This window comes from Nyctereutes procyonoides, unplaced genomic scaffold (genome assembly GCF_905146905.1).
Source record: "Nyctereutes procyonoides isolate TBG_1078 unplaced genomic scaffold, NYPRO_anot_genome, whole genome shotgun sequence".
Lineage (NCBI taxonomy): Eukaryota > Metazoa > Chordata > Mammalia > Carnivora > Canidae > Nyctereutes > Nyctereutes procyonoides.
This window is the reverse complement of record NW_026575148.1, coordinates 13,045,413-13,069,138: the sequence shown is the minus strand read 5'-3', so window position 1 is coordinate 13,069,138 and position 23,726 is coordinate 13,045,413. Positions and strand designations below refer to the sequence as shown.

The 23,726-nt window shown below is 33.0% G+C and overlaps 1 protein-coding gene across 3 annotated transcripts in view; it reads right to left on the bottom strand.

Moving 5' to 3' along the window:
- PPIP5K2 (diphosphoinositol pentakisphosphate kinase 2) overlaps positions 1–23,726 on the bottom strand; it is a 75,112-nt gene that overhangs the window by 20,700 nt on the left and 30,686 nt on the right. For all 3 annotated transcript variants that reach the window (XM_055312820.1, XM_055312821.1, XM_055312822.1), the window contains 7 exons: positions 17,750–17,891; positions 16,765–16,988; positions 10,862–10,989; positions 10,177–10,291; positions 4,923–5,030; positions 4,718–4,834; positions 1,195–1,362 (listed from right to left, as the gene is read on the bottom strand). In XM_055312820.1, coding sequence (XP_055168795.1) covers positions 1,195–1,362; positions 4,718–4,834; positions 4,923–5,030; positions 10,177–10,291; positions 10,862–10,989; positions 16,765–16,988; positions 17,750–17,891 — 1,002 coding nt within the window. The remainder of the gene's footprint in view (positions 1–1,194; positions 1,363–4,717; positions 4,835–4,922; positions 5,031–10,176; positions 10,292–10,861; positions 10,990–16,764; positions 16,989–17,749; positions 17,892–23,726) is intronic.

The following is a 23,726-nucleotide window of genomic DNA, read 5'->3' as shown; positions in this document are numbered from 1 at the left end:
GTATTTTAAGTTATATTAATGTCATTTCCCAAATTTCTGAAATTAAAGATACCTGAACATAACCCCAGGTTTCTCATTTTTTAATTAAGCTATACTAGAACATAGATCCAAATTCTAGTTATTAGTCATCCTCTTTTATGATTAACTTAAAATATCACAAATCACAGAAACCCTAACCAGTAAATCTCCATTATAAAATTACCACAATCTATTTATTGATGGGTGTTTTTACTACATAATTATTAAATTGGCTCACATATATATTTGAAATTTGAGAGTCATAAAGCACTTCTGTTTATATAATTTGGGGCTACAGAAATGAGCATAATTCTTCTGTTGTTGTTTATGTTCTAATTCACCAAATGCTAGATAAATGTTATACTTAATTATTACAACTCAGCATATTTAATTATCAACAAAAATATTTTTCTAACTTAAAAATTGAGGGCTGTTTCCATCTTAAAATCTTGCTCTATACATTAAATTGAGAATTTAGAAAACATTTTTATAAGCTGGGAGAATCATCCTATAAAGAATATAGATAACTTAAAATAAAGGCATTTAAATTATAAAAATGTATACTGGTGTTAAAGATTTACTTAACAAGCTACATTCCAACTGTTTAGCTTTCCTATTAAATCTTATTTTGGTAGTTATTTACATGTTATTCTACTAGAGAACATAAGAATTAGCCTTCCTTAATTGTAGATCTTAATACAAAAGCAAATTTTCAACTGAATTTTAAAATTCTTATACTGATTTTTGCAATCAGGCTAAAAACTTAGAGTTTCATCTTAATCTACAGTATCATTGGAATCAGTTGTTGAAGCATTTCCGGCAGTTCCTCTCAACTTTCAGGTAAATATTATTCTCTGCCTATTAAATCAGACTTTTAAAAAAGTTCCTTATTAGAATAACCTAAAGTGACAGGACAGAAAAACAGATCAGTTTTCAAAGGTCTCGTTTTACTCTATTGAACTTTGTTATGAAAACTATACATAAAGCTCCAGATTCTTAATCTTTTTTTAACAGCCTCTATATTTTAAAAATATTTATTAGAAAAAGAGGCAAAGTTGACAATTAAAAATCTCTTAGGTTTCCACACTCCATAATTAAAGCTGTATTTTCTTTTCTGTTTTATTAAAATATAGTTAGTTTATTTTATGAAAAACATGCTCTGACACATACACTTACTTCATTTGTAGCCATCTTCCTAGATCTTGGAAGTGGAGACTTCCTGTGTATATGAATTGGCTCTGATACCATAGGTTTGAACAGTATCACAGCACGATCAGTCTCATCTTTTTTAGAAGTATGTGGTTCATCATCATTATCAATTTTAAAAGATCTCCTGCCTTCATTCTGTGGGCAAAGAATACAACATATAAAATTCAGATAAAGCAAGAGTTTCTTATGATAAATTTAATCACCAATTGGGGAAGTCAGTTGAAGCACATGTACAAGTTTGCTGATTCAAATGAATCAATATTAATTGAATTTTTACAATAGCCTAGTATTATATGGGTACCATAAAACAGATGACAGAGTTCCTGACTTTAAGAAATACACTAAAAACTAAACAGTTAGTGACAAAAACAAGGCATATAAAACCAAATGCTTAATTATATTTCATCAAATGCCAACATAAATAAGAAATAATAATAAAGGACACTAATAAAAAACAGAGATGAGCTTTTTTATACAGCAATGTCATTGGCATGAGCACAAAGTAAAACACCATTTTAGGGCAGCCCCGGTGGTGCAGTGGTTTGGCGCCGCCTGCAGCCTGGGGTGTGATCCTGGAGACCTGGGATCGAGTCTCACATCGGGCTCCCTGCATGGGGCCTGCTTCTCCTTCTGCCTGTGTCTATGAATAAATAAATAAAATGTAAAAAAAATAAAAAAAACCCCACCATTTTAATTTATAAATTTCAGAATATTTAAATTCTATTCCAAATATTCCCAACACATGTGATGACTACATACACAAATAATCATATGATGACTTACTAAATATTTACTGGGTTTGTACCAAGACAAATAGGATAGAGTCCGAGATAAAAAAACAAATTTGAAAAAGTTATATCAAATATTTATCTATAATAGAATGGGTAAATTGGGGTATAGTCATACATTAAAACATATATTTTAATGCAATAACAATGAATAGGCTAAAAGTAAGTACAATTACATCAACAAATCTCACAAATATAACATCAGCCAAAAGAAGTCAAGCAGAAGTACAGAAAAACACGCATCAAAATAAGGAGTATAGGAAATAAAGAGGAACTTCTTTAACTGGTTAAAGGATGTCTTGACAGAATCATCACAGTTAATGAATCATTGAAATATTATTGAGCCCACCATTACTAATTCCACTCAATACCATTTGTCATCATTCATAGGTATGATCATATCTGCAGAAAATCCAAATGACTCTATGGATAAATTACTAGAATGAGTAACAGCATGTTAGTAAGGTCATTAGTTATAAAATCTTCACACAAAAATGAGTTAAAATTCAATACGACAATAAGAAACAGAATGAAATTCATATTTTTTTAAAAGATTTATTTATTCATGCGAGACACAGACTGAGAGAGAGAGAGAGGCAGAGACACAGGCAGAGGGAGAAGCAGGGTCCCTGCAGGGAGCCTGACTGTGGGACTCAATCCTGGATCCCGGGATCATGATCTGAGTCGAAAGCAGGCGCCTGATCACTGAGCCACAGAAAATGAAATTTACATAAATCCTTTATGATAGCATAAAAACATAAAGAACTAGGAATTAATGTGATAAAGATACAAGACATACAAACCCTTAATTTTATCAAAAAGATACAAAAAAGCTAAATAAATTCAGAGATAAATGGAGTCCTTAGAATAATGGATCTACTATTGTTAAGTGTTATTTCCCTCAAAACTGATCTGCAAAATTTATGTAATCTCAACCGAAATCCCCCAAAAAGTTCTCTTTGGAATATTTTGCTTTAGTTTGAGAATGAAGAAGTGTTTACTTTTTTTGGAGGGGACAGAGAAGGTCAGAGAGTAGCCTTCACACCCAGCCCAGAGACAAACTTAGGCTGGATTTCATGACACTGAGATCATGACCTGAGACCAAATCAACAATCGGATGCTTAACTGACTGAGCCACCCAGGTGCCCTGAGAATTAAGTATTTAGTGTCAACACTTCTACTCAACACCATATTGGTCCAAGCCAGGAGCACTTCATAAAAAAGCACATCCACATGGCCAATAAACATGAAAATTGCTAATCCTTACTGGTCATGAGGATAATGTAAATTTAAACTCCAACAAAATCCCTCAAAATAGCCCCATAATGATCATACCAAGTGCTGACAAAGATATGGCTGTATCGTTAGAAAACTATTTGATTGTATTTTCTAAACTTGAACATATGCATACTCTATGACCTAGTAATTTTACTCTCTAATGTATATCCAAAAGAAATGTGTATACACGTTCACCAAAAGACTTTTACAAAAATGTTCATAAAAGCACTCATCTTCATAGCTTGAACTGGAAATAAATGATTAGAGTGAAACAGATGAGCACACTGCACTGTATTTATTTATATTTGTTGTTGCCACGTAATCCTACATGACAACAAAAGTGAAGAACAGACTGGATAAATCTCATAATCAAAGAAAGAAGCTAAACCCACTCCACATCCTCCCAAAAGCATGTATTTTGCGATTTCATTTATAAAAAGTTCAAACAATAGGCATAATTAAAACATGGTACTAGGAGAAAGCCTGGGTGGCTCAGCGGTTGAGCATCTGCCTTCGGCTTAGGGCGTGATCCTGGAGTTCTGGGATCGAGTTCCACATCGGGCTCCTGTGAGGAGCCTGCTTCTCTCTCTGCTTGTGTCTCTGCCTCTCTCTGTGTTTCTCATGAATAAATAAATAAAATCTTAATAAAATAAAGTAAAATAAAATAAAATAAAATATGGTGTTAAAGGTCACAATAGTAGGTATCTTTGGGGAGAAGACAGAGGTTGTGATAGGAGGGGCAAGACTGGGTGTTTTGGAATGATGATATTATTCTATCTATAACCTAGCTGGCTGTTTTGTAATTGTGTTCATTCTGTAATACATCATTAAGCTATACATCTATGATTCATCAATATGAATTATAACAGTAAAAAGTTTTAAATTGAGTTATGTATTTAACTTCATAAGGTTATTATGAGGATTAAAATACAATAATTTCTGCCAAGTGTTTAGCACAGTGTTTACCACGCACTAGTCCTCAAGTAATACAAAACCAAAACCAGAACTAAAACTATAGTTAAGCATTCTAAATACTGACCTGAAAAATAGAAAAAATCTAAATAAAATAAAAAATTTTAGCACGCTTAGGCATATTGTTTGCTCAGGGTGCCTGGATGGCTCAGTCATTTAAGCATCTGCCTTTGGCTCAGGTCATGATTCCAGGGTCCTGCTATTGACCCCATGTTGCGCTCCCTGCTCAGTGGGGAGCCTGCTTCTCCCTCTGCCGGCCTGCCTACTCATGCTTTCTTGCCTTCTCTCTCTCTTTAAATAAAAAAAAAAAAAAGTTGCCCACCCAAATCATACATAAAGAAATTATATTATCTTGCTACTTAGTAGTTGGGACAAGAATTGAAGGACATTAATAGGAAATTCTTAAAGGAACCTTATGAAAATCTAGAAGATGAGAGTTGCATCTTTATTACCTCTCTTGAAGCTGGTCTATAGCCATAGCCAGATGGTAAATTTTTGTCTTCTTCGCATCCTTTAGCTCCTGGACTAAAATGTAATTCAACATGAAAACGTTCCTCTGAGGAGAGATCCTAAAAAATATAGAATATTTCCAAAATGAAAAGCTACAGGCTATTTAATTACCCCTGGTAAAACACACAAATCAAGAACTCTCGTTACCTTATTAGGATCCTCATAAAGCATGATCACAATCTGAGTCATGTAATTGAGTTCATTGACAACATTTAAGTAATCCATAGCTCGTTTCCACTGTTCATCCTTTGATTCCTAAACAAAAGGTATATGGTAAGCATTTTCTCATATCGTTTTATGTGAAAGTCACCTTATTTTCATTATGGTAGTTTGTTTAATCCTGAGTGACACCACACAAATAAGGTAAATACATACATGTTCAACCTGTCAAAATAACTCAATTATATGTAAGTCTTGGTAAATTACTCATGTTTAGGTAAATTATCTTAAAAATCTTTAACCAGCAGTATTAGAAAGTCTAATGGTATCTTTTTGAATAGCTTTTAGAAAGTAAATATAGAAATCTCTTGAAATACAAACCTGTCATTGAATTCTGAGGGTAAGAGACAGTTAGTTAACCTGAAGTCCCAAAGTCTCTACTGTGGAATCATGCTTTATAAACTGAATACTATCCTCTAAGAGTAGAGCCACTCCCACTCTCATAAGTCAATGTACATTATACAGTAAATATGTCTCATTATTCTGCAGTGGTATCTAAATCAGCAGGATGTGGCATATGTAGGTTCTATCAATCTTACCATCTCCTTCATGTACAGATGACCATTGGTCTTTAAACATAAATCATTTCCATCAGAACTGAAAGGGATCCTACAGAACATGTACTAGAAGCATTCAAAGTGGAAAATTCTATCTGAAAAGGTAAAACTACTCAAAGTCTACAGTCAATGGTCAACAGAGTCTACATCACAGATAACTTTTCTTCATTTCATAGGTCATAAACTTTGGAAATAAATGAATACAACATTTTTTGGGGGGCATACGGTAAAAGTATATGATATTTTGGACTCCAGTACAAAATGCGTGTTACTTTATAAAATGAAATTTAACACACATGTTGATTACTTATTTAAAAAAACAAACAAACCCAAAATAGCATGTTTTCACATTTAGACATTATCCATCTCTGAGAAAGCATTCCCCTTTTGAAGTTTCTGGAAGAGTAGAGTTAAATATACATCATATAATTTGTATTCTTCAGTGTGTGCTTAGCATCATTTTAATAAATGGCTAGCCACACCTCTGAGTGCTCTAATGCCAAGCCATCAAAGTAGCTACTCTTAACCTAAGCAATACTGCAGAGAAAAAACTGCATCTGTGTGTGTTTGTGTGTGTCCGTCTGCCTATGTATTTGGGGGAGGGATAGGTGCTAAGATGTATATGCATGTTTTCTTAAAATAATATTAGCATAGCATTTGAGTTTCACTAAATGTGAATTACTATAAATAATGGATTTAAATATCAAAAAATATCAACAGGTAAAAAGACATATTAGTCTTTGTGATCCTACATTATTTATAAGAACACCATCTAATAATATCAAATTCAGTGCTGTCAAACAGGTGTTGCTAGGTCTGTTCTAATGAACATATGAAATTAAATAATATTTAGTAGCATCTTCCTAAACACAATTAACATGCAAGAATCCATAAAAAGCTTTTTTAAAAAAATTAAGGCTTATTAAATATATTCTCTGAAATCTTACTTATAATCTTGTTTCCTTAACAAACACCTTTAAAAAAAATCTATTGTGGAGAGCTAGATTTTACCCTGTTCACACTGAAAAATCAAAAAATTCAACTGGGAGAGACTGAACAAGGTTTTATTATATTAGTTATAGGGCCTTATAAAGATAACATGAGTTGCAATGAGTTACAGTTCAAATAAATTTTTTAAGTTAGAAAATGAGACATCATGTTGATATTAAAGACTTTACATATACTTACTAATGTAAAAAAATAAATTTTTTTTGAAATTGTGGAAGCAGAGTTTTCAAAGAATGAAGTTGTTCAGCTTCTGTTTTAGAAATGCAGCTGAATGTAATATATACTTAACAAGCTCTAGTTCTACTACCACTACTCCAGTCCAATTATATCATCTTTCTTTAGATCACTGCGAGAGCTTCCTGTTTTCTTATCTACTCCAGCCTATCTGCTGTCCACACAGCAACCAAAGCCATTTATTTCCCTGCTTAAAAATGGTTTCCCAATTCCCTTAGGATTCCCAAGGCACTGGCTCCCCAACCTTATCTGTTGCCAACTCATCCACTGCTCACTATGGCCTGTTCTGTGGAAGCATCGTCCATGGTTTTCCCACCTTTTAAATAAGTGTAAGAGAGCCAAAAAGGAACCACATAAGAGATGTAGTTATCCTCCCTCAAAAACAATTCCATCATTATGACTCGATATGGAAGTTCTTGACTTGCTGTCATTTTTTTAAAAGATTTCTCTTACTAAAGCTCAACTAATACACATATGTATGCAAGGGATGTCACTTTGCCATTTCTTAATGGGACAAAAAAGAAACCAAAAGTAGAGGGAAGAACATATGAATTAGAAAATTTGATGAAAACAGATGATTGAAATAACTTGGGTAACTTTAATATTAACTATTCATCAAGGCTAATAATAAAATTAAGAATCAAGAGACATAACAAATCTCCATTATACATCTAACAGCCCTTTATTAAAAAAGTAAAACAAAACTAAATTTTCTTTTAAGAACTACTTTGTCAATAGATGTGTATTGATGTATTCAGCAATATATACATAGAAACTTGAAGGAAAATTCTTATTTTTTGCTATTTTAGAGATGGATGAAAATATATTTTTGACATATAATAGAGTGACATTGTATTCTAGGTAATCTATGGTTTGGGTATACTGAGAAACAAGATATTAAAATCTCTAAGTCTCTTTGTACGTTATCACTTCCGTTGCCAATACTTATGATGTTATTTTATCATTTCAAATGCAAACTTCCTGGGAATCTTAATACTAGCTACCACCTTAGCTGTCATTAATGTGTTGGCTTCCTTACTCTATACTTTTAACGTAAACCTCTATTCTCACATGCGAACATACTCAAGCTGGCTAAAACCAAACTTATTACTTTCCTTCTTAAGATATGATCTTCCCCCCTCAAGTGTTAACTTTCATCAGTGAATGGTAGGATCATCTGCCGAATTACCAACATTAGAGATATGGAAATATTTCCTGACTCTTTTCTTTCTCACCCTCCCTACCTGTGAGCACTGGAGGGGTCTCAAGGAGAGTGTTAGTGAAAGCCTAACAGGCTGGAGGAAGTTGTTGGTAAGGGATTATACAAAGGTATGAAAAATGTTACTGGAAGCTACAGGAAAATCAACTCTTGCTATGTAGTGGCATAAAGTGTAGAAACACTAGACTGTAGTCAGTGTATCTAATGAACTAGCTCTGGAGATTTCTAGGAAAAGTACTGAACATGTCACCAAGATTCTTCTCATTGCTTGTGATAAACTAGGACAGAGATAAGCTACAGGAAAATTGTCAATTATAAAGAAGCTTGCTGACTCCAAAAATTAAACTGTTTCTCATTTCCAGACATTTTGGGGACCAAACAATACTAGAATTAAAAAGTGGCTTTCAGGAAGAAAGAAACACAAGACTCTACCATGAAAACATGGTGTGATCATAAAAACATTTGCTAAGACCTCATAAAGATATGAGGTGCTTCACAGACCTTCCAAAGAAACAAAAGACCTTCTCAGGACCTTAGGAGTATGCTCTCTCAGATGCTCAGTATTAAGCAATAAGTATTGCTGAGTGTCATCCCTCAGTAACCACAGAGGGAACCCACGGTAGAAAAGGGCTTATCCTTAAGAGATCTTTGGGTGTGATGCGTTTAATACAATATATTCTAAATTACTCCATTTTGTTTTGTTTTTTAAATTATACCACCTTCAACTAAAAATAAACAGACCTTTGGAACCCCAAACTTCTTTGAGCAGGAAGCAGGATGAAGAAAATTACTCAACTGCCAACAAGAGCTACTTTTTATTTTAAAGGAAGGATGACCCATGAAGCAATCAAGAACCCAAATTATGAAGACATGAGCCATGGGAAACTACTGCCTGGCAGCATGACAGAGTCCCAATTAAAGAATGGGCAACATAGACCTAGGCAGATTTCAAAATTGCTACAGGCTAGTGACTACAGTGTCCCTTCTATTTCAAACTCTTTTGAAAAGTTCACCTACAGCAGTGATGTCTAACCCACCACTGTATGTTGGGCATTTCAAGGACAGATAATTTTTCTCTTCAGTTCATACGTCACTGAATTAAGGTTGAATGCTCTTGAGCATTCAAGGAGTTATGTCCAAGGAGTCCCATCTACATCTGGACTTGACTTAGATGAAGAAACCTGGGATGTCAAATTTATGATATAATAAAATAAGAGGAGTAATACTGGATAAGAGGTTAAGTGAATTTTGCATATGGGAGAAATATGGATTGTATAGACAGCAGACATATGATGGATCCTGTTTTCCAAAGATGGCCACCACAATGTATCTACTCCCAAGTACTCATCTTACAATGTGACAGCGACACTCTACTCATGTAGTAATGTAGATGAATTTTCCCATCCCTTGAACCTGGATGAAACTCTGTTACTGCCTCAATCAATATAGCTCAGTAGAAGTGATATCATGTGACTTCATAAGTTAGGTCATTAAAATATCTTGCACTTGCACCTTGTTCCATTATGAAACTCAATCTTATAACTTAGCTACCCTGTTTTGAGGAAGCAGGTCACAAGAAGAGGCCAGATGTAGGTACTGTGGTCAACAACCCCAACTGAAATTCTAGGCAACATACAGCATCAAGCACCATACAGGACAGGAAAGCTTTGAGATGATTCAAGCCCCAGCCACTGTCTTAACCACAACCTCATAAGAGACCCAAAGTGAAACTGTCTAAGTATATCACAGTCAATCCTTTAAACTGTGAGAGATACAAGTAACTGTGATTGTTTTAAGCCAAGCTGTAGTATGATTCATTTCTAACAGTATATGAGAGGTACAATATCCAACCCATCACTAAGTTCTTTCTTATCCCTAAACAACTCAAATTCATCAGCTTCTCTTTATCTTATTAACACCAGCCTATAACATCACCTAAAATATTTTATGTTATTGTTTACTTAAATTAAACTTCTCTAAAGGGAAGAGAACATGTCTTTATCCCCAACATCTAGCACAGTGCTTGGTATATAGTAGACCCTGGACAAATTATGGCAAATGGTCGATTAGTGAAAATGCACAGTAAAAACTGGTGTTAGTGACTTCATTACAAATTCAAAGAACCATATCTGTTAAGCAGATTGGAATATCTTTTTCTACTTACATTGCATAAGGCACCATAGCGAAGAATAGATAGTAAAGAATGTACATGACTTTCACTGGTAAAATATAGCCTGGTACGAACATGACGTTCAGGAGACAGAACACCTCTGGAATACCTAAAGTTAGCAGCAGACAATGTTAGAACGTGGCCATCTAGTCAAAACTTAAGTTTTGAAATTACTTGGTAAAAATAAAATTTAATCTTACTAGAAGTGAAAGACTGTACTAAGTAAATCTATCCCTCTTCCAACCACAATGGAGGGGTTATCTTAGTAGATATTCCTCTAACATGAAGATTAACTAGGACTAATTGGGACCTCTGAGATTAGTCAAAAAGGAGTTAATACTAACCAAGTTCACTGTAAATGGGTCATTTTAGCTCCTCTAATAGCAATGACAAAGGTCATAGCCCTAAAGAAACTCACCAATATTTATGCTGTTGACTAGGGTAAACACTGACAATCCCATGTGAAGAGGACATATATCCCCTTTCCCTGTTCATCTCAGTTTTTCCTAAGTTGGGAACCCTCAAGAACCTTGTGGGGAGTCAACTGTTGGAGTACCTAGGTAATCCTTATTTCCACAGTGCACTAAGTGACACATTCCTGATTTCTTCACAGGAACATTAGGTTTGAAATATGAAAAAACAGACGCCTATAGATTTAAATACCAGTACAGTCTCTTACACAGGGTGGAGTTTATTTACAGTGTCATCATCTTGTGTCCTCTGGAGGTCTGAGCGAATTTTTCTAACTAGAGGAGTACAGTAGCCTTTGGCAATCTCCAGTTTTTCAGCTTTAGTTATACCATATTCCTGAACAGAAAATACATGTTATTAGAAAAAAGATATAATGACAAAGCACTCTAATAAATGTACTGCTAAATTAAAACATTCTAGTAAGAGACAAATATCTTTAGAAAGCTTTTTATGAACATTACAAAATTCCTAGTTTATATTTTTTGCAACTACAGGTATAGTATCCTAAAACTATTAAGTATAATTGGAAAATTTTTTTGGTAGAACTGAAAAAAAAAGCAAGTGGTTTTTGAAGAGGGGAGGATGAATGGATGAATGGATAGTACTTTATGGATAGTACTTCAACTCAATCCTAAGGTTTTAAATGTAGAAACAATCCTAAAAGAAAGATGGATTAAGGATATAAACACTAAAGCAAAGAAAACATTCAATAAACCTATGAAAAGAAATATAAATAATGAGATTTTGTTTATTTGAATGTCAAAGATTAAGAAGGCTAACAGATCATTTAAAAGAATTTGGCTAATACTTTTAAAGACTTACCTAGTGGTGAGCAAAAATGTAATGAAATTCATCAAATTTAATGACTTTAATAATAATTATGAGTTAATTAATTTTACAATGAGGCATTACAATATGGAATGTTAAGAAAACATAATCATAGTAATAATTATAATAAAAATTACAGTTCAAAGAGGTAGATTAGAAAATGACCTGATATGTAAAGAGAAAAAGCTGTGATATGTAAAGAGAAAAAGAGGGAGAAAGGCAAAAAAAAGCAGAAAATGGAGAGGGAGTGACAGAGAAAGAAAAGAGAGAGTAGAGATGAGGGAGGAAACAGGCATGCCCTCTTTTTTCAAATTCATTCTAGGATACCTGAATTTAAAGGCTACTTCTTAGTATCAGGTACTACTTTCTAGACAGCAAAAACTCTATACGGGTAATAGATTTGAAAACTGTCAAATAAAGAAAACACTGACTAATTACAGATGGAAGGCCCATGAAAATAGGACTTCTTGGAGTCATTTACCTTAAACTAAAGCTTGGTTGCTTCAATAATCTTGCCAGCATAGAGGACTGTGAAATGGGTATGCAAAAAAGATATATATGTAATTGTATATGTGTAAATTAAAGAAAAATGTTGGAATTAAAAATCATCAGAGGGGAATCCCCGGGTGGCTCAGTGGTTTGGTGCCTGCCTTTGGCCCAGGGCGTGATCCAGGAGACCTGGGATCGAGTTTTACATCAGGCTCCTTGCATGGAACCTGCTTCTCCCTCTGCCTGTGTCTCTGCCTCTCCCTCTATCTCTCTGTGTCTCTCATGAATAAATAAATAAAATCTTAAAAAAAAACATCGGACGAAATTTTTTTTGTGTTGTCAGCAAGGAACGAGGAAACAGGTACTCTCAAACACTGTTTAAACTGGAAGAAAACTGGTAAAAGATTTCTGGAGCTACAGAAATAGTCTTGAGTACATATAAAGATGTGTAAAAAGAGTGAAAGAAATGAAGAATCCAGATTCTCAAATATAAATTATTTAACCAAATAATTATTTAACCATTTAGCCAGTAGAAGTAATGAGGTACATATAGCTTGAATGATATGGAAAGAAGTTCTTGGTCCTAAGTGAAGGAAAAAAAAAATCAGTTTGTAAAAGAATATAGTATGCTTTTCCCAGTTTCATTTTTGCAAAGAATATATTTGTTACATGTATGAGAAAAATTCTATCTTCATGAATTTAAAAGAAAAATCCTTTAAGAATTTTCGAAAGCATTTAAATGTTTTTCCCTAGTGAATTTTCCATCAGTGATTTTTTTTGTTGCTATTTCTACATTTTCTAATTTTACACAAAGATATATAAATTTTGTAATGAAGGAATTTTTTTCCTTTAACACACTGACATATTTTGTTCACCTGCCAACACCAACTAGTATCAAATAATTAATTGTTAGATATCCTAGTTCTCCTATGTAATTACACTATTTCTGCCATAAACAGAACTAATTAAAATACCACATGAAGCTATATGAAAGCTTATTATGTGGTTATATTTAATGAGAATATTGATGGACTTTATGTGGCAAATGCTAGTATGAACATTCTTCTCTGCATTTCATAACCCACAAATAACTAAACAAATTGTCTTCAAACTTTCATAAATGTGATTGCACTTAAGAGAACCTCAGTACCAAATTTAGTCTTGAGATTTAGTCTTGAGTTCTTATCTACCACCATCCCATCATGTCTATTTTAAAGTATTGTTTGTAAGCCATGACCTTTATTTGATGAAAATTGAGACTGGTTAAAAAGTGGAAAGTTAATTCTATCATAGCAAAAGTATCTGTAATTAATTAAAATTAGTTTAGCCGTTAAATAAAATAATAAACACTGTTCTATTTAAGCTTAACTATGATTAGAATTATATAATTCACATAGTATAGATGTAAGAACTAATCAATTCAATGTAAGCGTAGACATTTTTAGAGGCATAACAACACTTGGAAGTAAACCAGAGAATATACCCATTTTTTCTTGCACAGATAATAATATTTTCTAATTCTAAATTAGTATATTCTAAACAAGTCAAAATTTTACATTATTTGACAGAATCATCAAGTCTCTAAGCTTGAAATATTCTTTATTTCCTTGAGAGTTAAGTAGGCAAAATTTTCATTTTTTCCCATTATAAACTGCACTATCATTATAATTACCATAAATACATTTATAATTTTTAGTTTAAATGATTGAAAATGCCTGCATTTTATCCACAGTTCTGGATTTATGAAGGCTAAAGTAACAAAGCAAAACAATATTTAATGGACTGAATTCAACACTCCATTAAAAAAGAAGAAATTCCAACTTTTTGCCATAGTAAGGAACGACAAACAGAAAAGTTAGGGAGTTAAGCCTAAAGCTATCCTCTCCTTATGTTATACTCTCAGAAATACAGGAAAAGCATGTAAAAAGATCTCTTACTTTTAAAGTTATAAAGATGTAAAAAGATCTCTTACTTTTAAAGTTATAACTTTACTCAAATGTAATTACGAATTTACCAAAAATAAGACTGATGCTTATAAGCTTGAACAAAATGTTGTCTGAAATATCCTAACATTTCAAAGATAAATAATTTAGCCAAGCAAGAAATTCTGAAGATGTCTTCAAGTTCTCAAAATGTTGAGATCTAAATTAACTGAATCCAAAGATAATTATTGTAATAAAGACTGAGAACAGTTGAGCATGACAATTACTTTAAAAGATATAAATGATGTTTCAAATCTTCCCAACTCATTATCATTTTTACTGATTCTTCTAATTATACTACTTTAAAAAATTCATTATAAATATTTAAGTTATAAGGAGATAGTAAGAAATTTCTTCAGGGATATAAGCAATAAACCTGAAATACATACAGGATACATAGGAGAAATTAACATCTAAAACCCTATTAACACCTGAGTATATTTTTACGCCCAACTCTTAGAAACCAACTTTTTAGTCCCAATTCTAGAACATTTAGTATCCAGAACTGAGAAACAAGAGATTAAATAATTCATGTAACAAAACAGACAAGATTATATGGTAACAAATCATTTGTGTATTTAGCCACTGAGGTGGAAAGTTAGGATATACTGAAAATCTACTCTGAAGAATACATACAGCCACACTAAATGTTTAAGACTGTCATATTAACAGTTTACCTAACAAGCATACCTTAAAATAATCTTCATTGAAACAATGAGTATAACTAACATGCACTGAGCCTGGACTAATGTCAAAGCAACCCAAAACAACGAAAAACACCTGGATCTTATTTGTACTTCCAAGACAAACTAATTATATGGTTAGCAGAATTAATAGCAACCATTCCGGGACACCTGGTTGGCTCAGATGGTTAAGCGTCTGCCTTCAGCTCAGGTTATGATCTCAGGGTCCTGGGATCGAGCCCCACATTGGGGTCCCTACTCAGTGGGGAGTCTGCTTCTCCCTCTTCTTCTGCCCCTTCCCTGCTCATGCTCACTCTCACTCTCTCTCTTTCTCTCCACCCCCCTCAAATGAATACATAAAATCTTAAAAAAACAAAACAAAAACAAAACAGCAACCACTATTTTCAGAATAGTTAATAAGAAAAATCTGAATAAATTCTATCTTGAATTTTATTAACAAAGATGAGTCCAACTTAATTAACTTCAGAGTTATAATCAAACCTGTGTTGACTCAATGACTATACATTGCAGCTAAAACTGAGTATGCAGAATTAAGTGTGTTCACTTTGATGATAATCTTAAAATATCTTACTTTATAAAACTTTTTATTCTGTAAAATTACATCTCTCTCTTTTTTAGGTTTATTTATTTCAGAGAGAGAGAAAGAGAGAGCACATGCACCTACAGAGAGGGGCAGAAGGAGTGGGAGACAAGCAAACTCCTGCTAGGAAGTCTGATGTGGGGCTTGATCCTAGGACCTTGAGATCATGACCTGAGCTGAAATCCAGAATGCCTCTAAATTACTTTTGCAGAATAAAACTTCTCTTCCATTTAGTAAAAAGAAGTTGTCAGATAATAATTCCTTGTTTGCTAAGTCAGTGTTTTTTTCTAAGAGGCTCAAATATATATATATATATATTCCTGATATGTGAGATACTTTGATCTACTTTTTAAATAATTCATTTTGCAAATCACCGAATCAAAAAATATACTTAAGATCATCTATATTATACATCTGACCAAACAAATACTGTTCTCTCAGGCTGAAAGAATAAGCTAATCCTTAGCCTGTACACAAATAATTATAGGTAAGTTGTACACTGTCTGAATTTCCAGTTTTTCAACGTCTATAGTTTTTCCTGAATTTTCTGTGAATATTAAGAAAGGGACACTGATACTACATTAGCTATTTTTATTTGTATCTTTAAGAAAGGCTACTTTGGTTCAGCATCTTCATATTTTTCATGTATTCCATTTTTTTCTGCTTTTTAACTTCGGTTCATAGTTGGATATCTGATCTACTCCAATCTTCTCTTTACAATATCCAAATAATCTTTAATAGTTGAGTTGAAAACAAGTCCCAAAAGGGAATCTGGAATCATTTTCTGCTATGTTGTGTAACTCACTTGTTTTGTCACTTGTCTTTTCATTATCAAGCTGATTCTCTGCCTAATTACATTTCAATTATTTAAGCTTTGGTTACACCTTTTTTATAAATCTTTTAAGTGAAAAGACTCATGACTTACAATCTTCCAAAAATAACTTACACTTTCACCTCTAAATAATTAGTATTTCATTCTTGATTTTGGTTCAGGTCATGATTGCAGGGTCATGAGATTGAGCCCCACGTTGAGTTCTATGTTGGGCATGGAGCCTGCTTAAGGTTCTCTCTCTTCCTCTCCCTCTGCCCCTCCCTCCTTGCTCTTTCTTAAAAATATTTTTTTTTTTCAAAATGCTTGTACATAAAATAAAAACTTGTAAAATTTACATAGGGCCACAGCTACCTTTTGCTCCCACTCCCCAGATACTTCATAGCACAGAACTGGTACATAAGTAGCCAATAAATATTTAAGTAATATATTCCATCCTGTTTTCAGTTGTCTTGTTAGTATATTATTTTTTCTTTAGGAATATGAATTCTTAAGTTTTAAAGTCATTATAATCAAACTATTAGAAAATCAAGTAATGATTTAATACAATAAAAAGTCTGATTTATAAATTCGTAATAACTTTCCTGTTAAAAGTTATGGGTTTTATAGAGATGAAAACCACTACCCCTTTATCCAGTGATAGACATTTTAAAAGAAGCTACAGAACCCTGTAAGAAAACTGATCCTAGATTTACTCACCTGAGGGATAACAATATCTGCTAATGCCTTCGAAAGCCTATATAATTCCATTGTATTTTCTAATTTCAAGGAACCATTATGCTGGACATCGTATTTTATACAGTCATATATGTCAGGGATTTTACTAATGTCATATCTTCCATTCTTTGTTTTAAAGTCTTTCTCCAACTTGGACCATCTACGTAGCATAAGCTCTAATGTTTCACTATGGTAAAGCTGAATATCTAAAACAACATAACATATTTAACATATTAAACTTAGAATCAGAGTAAAGGTATACACTAAAAAAAAGGTATATACCAGAAAACTGATAATCAGAATTTTTTAAATGTCAGAGGTATAACTATTAAGAAGGAAGGGAATGATACTATAGGCATATACCATTAGCAACCATATATTCTGTAGACTTAAATAAAAGATATATATAATTGGCTTAGGACTTCGGTTTATAAAAGGCCTTTCCTTATGTTACACATTTCAATAATCAGAGGAAAAAGAAACAATTATAACAAAACTCTTTTAAGGCTATTTTCAATTCTGAATTTTAAATACTATTTTCTTACTATATTCACAGAACTAACAGGATAGTCTCTAGCAGAAAGGAACATTAGGAATTAAACAGCTCAGAGGATTTATTTTTATCAGTTAAAATCCTAGATTTCAAAGTTGCCCAAGTTAATCTGAGAGTTAGAGTCCAGATCATCTTCCTATTGCTTGTTTCTTACTATGCTATTTGCTTCTAACTATATGGCAATGCTACAGAATTAATAGTAATATTTTATTATCTTTTTCATGCTATCATGGGGAAAAGAAACTATAACCTATTATAAACTATTATTCTTTTGTTGCATGTATGTTAACTCATACCTTGAATAGTATGAGGGGCTTAATTTCTTAAGATTGACGCATCTTATTTTAAAATGTTTATAGTAATTGGATAATAATTTTCATTTGTTTCACATTCAAAGGAACATATAATATTTACCTGATGATTTGGGATCTTCCATTCGATGTCTGATTTGAGAAGTCAAACTTTGTATCAAGGAATAAACTTTATCACAAGTCTTCACAGGATTTTTAATTAAATGCATTGATTTGATAAGAGAAATGCTTCCGGATGGAGTAAGCTATAATGAGGAAAGTATAAATTTTACATCTAGTTATGCCTAATTGTCTAAGAGATCAATATACAAAATTTTCCAGTAGCTGGAGACCAATTCTATATCAAAACTGAAGACGACCCCTAAAATACAGTAATAAGATCAAAAAGGAAGTAAAAATCTCAGAATTTAACATTAAAAAATAGTAAATATTAATAATTATGAGAGTACTCACAGAGAAAATTTAACAGAACTACTCTAACTTACAATGAAATTTTATTCTTACAATGACAAATTGCTGACTCAATATGGTTCTAACCATTCAACATATATTTACGTGCAATTTCCCTAAGATGCTATTACTATCACCATCTTCCTTCAGATGAGGTATTTAACCCTTGCCTAAGATCAAGCCAATAGTATGTCAAGAGTGGGAGAAAAGAAGCAGGTGGTCCGGCTATAGATCTGGTCCTCTTAAAGACCATGCTAATGCCTTTGTGATGAGATTTTCTTAGTAAAATCTATTAACAACAACATAGTTTCAAATTCCAGTTTTGATACTTAGCATGGCAAGTTATTTTATTCCATTAAGTAAGTTTCTTTAAAGTTCATAAAGTGAATTACACCTATTATTGTAAACTAGTTAGTTTGGATCAATCTAACCATCAAAGAAAAGTAAAAATTCTGGGCAAAGAACTTCTGTATTTTTGCTGTAAGGTATCCAAGAGATAACATGGTAAGAGACTAGGAGAGCAAATCTTATAGGTTAGAGATCCAGAGAATGATCCTGGCATTTAGGTCTACTTTGGCACTGGAGACATTTGTTGATTCTGAATAGACAGCAGAGAAGTAGAGTTTTAACAGTCTTGTTAGATTAATGGACAAAAGTCAAGTCTAAGGTTCCCAAAAGTAGAACTTGGAAAGCTATGCATATAAGGTTTGAAAAAAAAAAAAAAAGATGAATCAGATGCAAACCAATCCATGAGCAAACTGCAGACCATGTTCAAGTCAACTCTTGGCTCAGAAAGATCTGTTCTGGGGACACCTGGGTGGCTCAGCAGTTGAGCGTCTGCCTTCGGCTCAGGGTGTGATCCCAGAGGGCTGGGACCAAGTCCCACATCAGGCTCCCTGGATGGAGCCTACTTCTCCCTCTGCCTGTGTCTCTGCCTCTTTCTCTGTGTTGCTCATGAAGAAAAGAGAAAAGAAAAAAAAAAGAAAAGAAAAAAGAAAAGAAAGGAAAGGAAAGGAAAGGAAAGGAAAGAAAAGAAAAGAAAAGAAAAGAAAAGAAAAGAAAAGAAAAGAAAAAAAGAAAAAGAAAAAGAGAAAGAAAGACCTGTTCTGAAACTGGGCTAAGGCAATCCTAGATTGCTATGCCAACAAGGCATGGAGCAGGAACAAATTAAGAAAACTTCACTGGAAGATAGTATAATCTTAAGCTAATTTTATTTCCACAAACAAATATGCACCCATTATTCAAGATATTCAGGCACAAAAGAAAACAGGATGGTATATGAATGACAAAAGGCAGACTAAACAACAGAACAGAACCTAGGTACAAGAATGATAAAAAACCAAAAAATGAGGAAACCTAATTTAACAGATACATGCAGCCCTATATCTACTGCAGCATTATTTACAACAGCCAAATTAGAAAAGCAGCCCAAGTATAAACATATAGATGTAGACACTGGATAAAAAAAGATATGGTGTATACAGACACACATACACACACACACACGCAAATATTATTCAGCCATGAAAAAGAATAAAATCTTGCCATCTGCAACAACGTGGTTAGATCTAAAGAGTATAATGTTAGGTGAAATAAGTCAGAGAAAGACAACTACCACATGATTTCACTCATAGGTGGAAGTGAAGATACAAAACAAATGAAGAAAAAAAAGGGACAAACCAAAAGAACCACTCTTAGCCACAGAGAATAAATTGATGGTTACCAGGGTAGAGGTGGGGCGGGGGGTAAAATAGGTAATGGGGATTAAGAATACACTTATCATGATGAGCACTGAGTGATGTACAGAATTGCTGAATCCCTATATTGTATACCTGAAACTAATAAAACACTGGAATATTGGATTTAAAAAGAAAACAATATCAAAATAAAACAACTGAAAATGAGGAAACTTTCTGTATTCAAAAAAAGTAAACACTAAAGACAAAAAATGCAAATGACTGAAAAAATGACAAATTATATATTAAAAAAGCAAAAAGAAACTCTAGGATTGAAAAATGTACTGGCTGAATTAAAAGCACATTGAAAACAGTTGAAGAGAGATTTAATAAATTGGAAGACTAGTGAGAAAATTTTATCGGTAATGAAGTATAGAGATCAAAGGACAAAAAAAATTTTTTAAAGGATAAGAGAAGAGTAAGTTCTAACAAACATGTATTTAAAGACCCAAAAGAAGGTAACAAACATTACATTAAAGACAAAAACAAAACAAAAGAACAAAAAAAAAAAAAAACACCTTCCCCAAACTGAAACTACAAATCCAAGAATCTTAATCAGCTACTAGCAGGATAAATTTAAAAAAGCAAACTACAATCTACAACTAAACATACAAGAGAAAAATTGCTGAAAATCAAAGTTAAAGATGTTCAAAGTGACCAGGAGTAAAAAAATAAATAAAAGATTATCTTCAAAGGTACAACAATAAGATCAACAAATGACTTCTCAAGGGAAACAGTATAAGCTAAGAAGATGGTGAAACAGTACCTTCAGTGCAATGAAAGAAAATAAATGTTGCCCTAGAACTTTATAACCAGTGAAAATATTCTATGAGAGTAAAGTTGAGGGGCATCTGGGTGGTTCAGTTGGTTAAGTGCCCATCTCTTGATTTCGGCTGAGGTCATCATCTCAGGGTTTTGAGACTGAGCCTCAGGTCAGGCTCCACACTGGGTGTGGAGTCTGCTTAAGATTATTCCTCTTCCTGGACGCCTAGGTGGCTCAGTGGTTGAACACCTGCCTTTGGCTTGGGTTGTGGTCCTGGGGTCCTGGAATTGAGTCCCGCATCAGGTTCCCTAAGGGGAGCCTATTTCTCCCTCTGCCTCTTGGTCTCTCATGAATAAATAATCTTAAAAAAAAAAAAAAAGATTCTCCCTCTTCCTCTGCTCCTCTCCTCACACCACCCCCTTTCTTAAAAAACAAAGTAACCTTGAAATAAAAACATCTTCAGATAAACAAAAAATAATTCACCACTAGAAGACTAATACTGACAAAATTAATTTGGTCGTTCAGACAGAAGGAAAATGGTCTTAAATGGAAACTATGAACTTCAGAAAGAATGAAAGGTAATTTAAAAGGAACATGAGGGGCACAGTCAGTTAAGTGCCCAATTCCTGATTTCAGTTCAGGTCTTGATTTCAGGGTAGTGAGTTCAAGACGTGCATGGAACTCAAGCCTAGTGTGGAACCCATTAAAACGAAACAAACAAAAAAAACGAAAAAGGGTGAATTAATGGGCAAATCTAAATAAAAAACTCCTTGCATAAAATAATAAAAGTAATATTGTATAGCTTAAAAGATACAAAATTAAAATAATATTAAGAGCATATAAGTTGCAGGCTTAGCTAAATGTTACAAGAATTTTAAAGCTCACTTCTAAATGTGTGGTCTAAGGACTAGCAGGCATTGGCATGAACTGAAAGCTTAATAGAATGCAGAATCTTAGTCCCTATCTCAGATGTGAAGAATCAGAATCTGCATTTTTAACCAGACTCCAGATAATTCTTAGGCCAAGTTAACGTTTGAAGAGTATTTTTCTAGAGTCCTTGCATTGTCCAGGAAGAGTAAGAGCACCATGTATGTAAACATCTAACTTTAAGAAGTCATAGAAGCCTACAGTTATCTCTAGGGTTAATGACAAAACAAATAATAAAATCAAATATAATTTTTAAGCTAACAGAGAAATAAGTAAATAAAAGTACCAACTTCAACAAAGGAAGAGAGAAAAATAAAAAAGGCAGTATAAACAAAGTACTTGAAAATCTAGTGGATTCATACATAGATTTATCAATCACTTATAATGTAAATAAAACTGCTCTAAAGATTTTCATAATATATTTTTAAAAATCCTGGCTATATGCAGATTGTAATAGATATACCTAAAAATGTAATTCCAGGATGATTCAAAGTAAAATGATAAAAAAGATATACAATGTAAAACCAAATAAGAAGGGGGAAGAAACTGTTGTTGCTATATTAACTGCAAACTTTGAGGCAAAAAGTACCGATGGAAATACATCATTTCTAAATTTGTATCTATCCAGTAACAGGCATCAAATATGTAAAGATTAGAAGAAATACAAAGACAAGGAAAATCCATAATTAGAGTGCGAAATTTTATTTTATTTTTAAAGATTTTACTCATTTGATAGAGAGGGAGAGAGTGAGCACAAGCACGGGGAGTGGCAGGCAGAGAAAGAGAAGCAGGGAGTGCTTAGCAGGGAGCAGAATGCAGAATGTAGAGCTTAGCAGAAGCAGAATGCTTAGCAGGGAGCCCAATGTAGGGCTTGATCCCAAGACACTGGGATCATGACCTAAGCCTAAGGCAGAAACTTAACTGACTGAGCCATCCAGGTGCCTCAATTTTACAAAACATTTAATTAAAGATATGTACACAAATTCTTTTCCCAAAATAGGACTTCCTAACTAATTTTATTAAACTAGCATAATCCTGATACTGAAAGAGGACCAAGACATAAGAATAAAAATGTGAAGGTCAATCTGACTCATGTACATTGATATAAAACTCCTAACCAAAAACAGTAAACCCAAACCAGTGAGATATATTAACAAGAACAACAAAATATGTACACACATATATATATAAGTTGAATTTATTCTAGGAACCAAGATAGCTTTACATCTCCCAAAAATCATATGATGCAACAGATGAAAAAGAAATCATGATAAAATTCAGGAACTTTTCATTTAGTAAAACAGGAACAAAATGGAATTTCCTCATTTCAAAAAAGAATAATTATTAAAAAAAGAATAATTATTAAAAGATCTACAGAAAACATATTTAATGGACAAGTGTTAAAGCTTTCTTTGAGAACATGGACAAGAAATGTTCCTTCTATTTAACAGTTTTCAGGGTGCTAATTACTGAATTCAGACAAGAAAAATAATAAACAAGATGAGACAGGAAGAAAAAAACTTGGGGGCATGCCTTTAAAAGATAAAGAAAAGGGGATCCCTGGGTGGCTCAGTGGTTTAGCGCCCTCTATGTCTCTCATGAATAAATAAATAAAATCCTTAAAATAAAAAAAATAAATAAAAGATAAAGAAAAATCCACAGATAAGTTATTAAACTAATAAATGAGCTCAATAAGGTTGATGCATTTTATAAAGTCAATATTAAGAAGCTATTTCTACATAGCAAGAGGATAAAATTTTTAGAGGTAGTATTTACAACAGCATTAAAAATACATTAAAAGATGTAAATTTCAGAAACTACAGATTTGATCCATGTAAGTCAATACTGCAACAGGATTTTTGACAGTTTATTTTAAAATTTATATGGAAATGAATGAAAAGCCCAGATAATCTTGAAAAAGGACCCATATAGGACTCAGGAGATCTTATTCAGTGGTACAGGATCAAGGAAAGAATATAGTGTAGAAATAGACTACACTATATACGTTATAAAGACTACTTAATGGGGAAAGCACAGTCCTTCAGTATGTGGTGCTGAAATATCGGCATGTATATACAATTGGGCAAAAATCAACTTTGTCATCCTTTCCTTGTAGCACACACAAAAATCAATTTTAGTGGATTACAGGTAAACATGAAGGGCAAAACAGTAAAGGTTACAGAAGATCATACATAAAAACATCT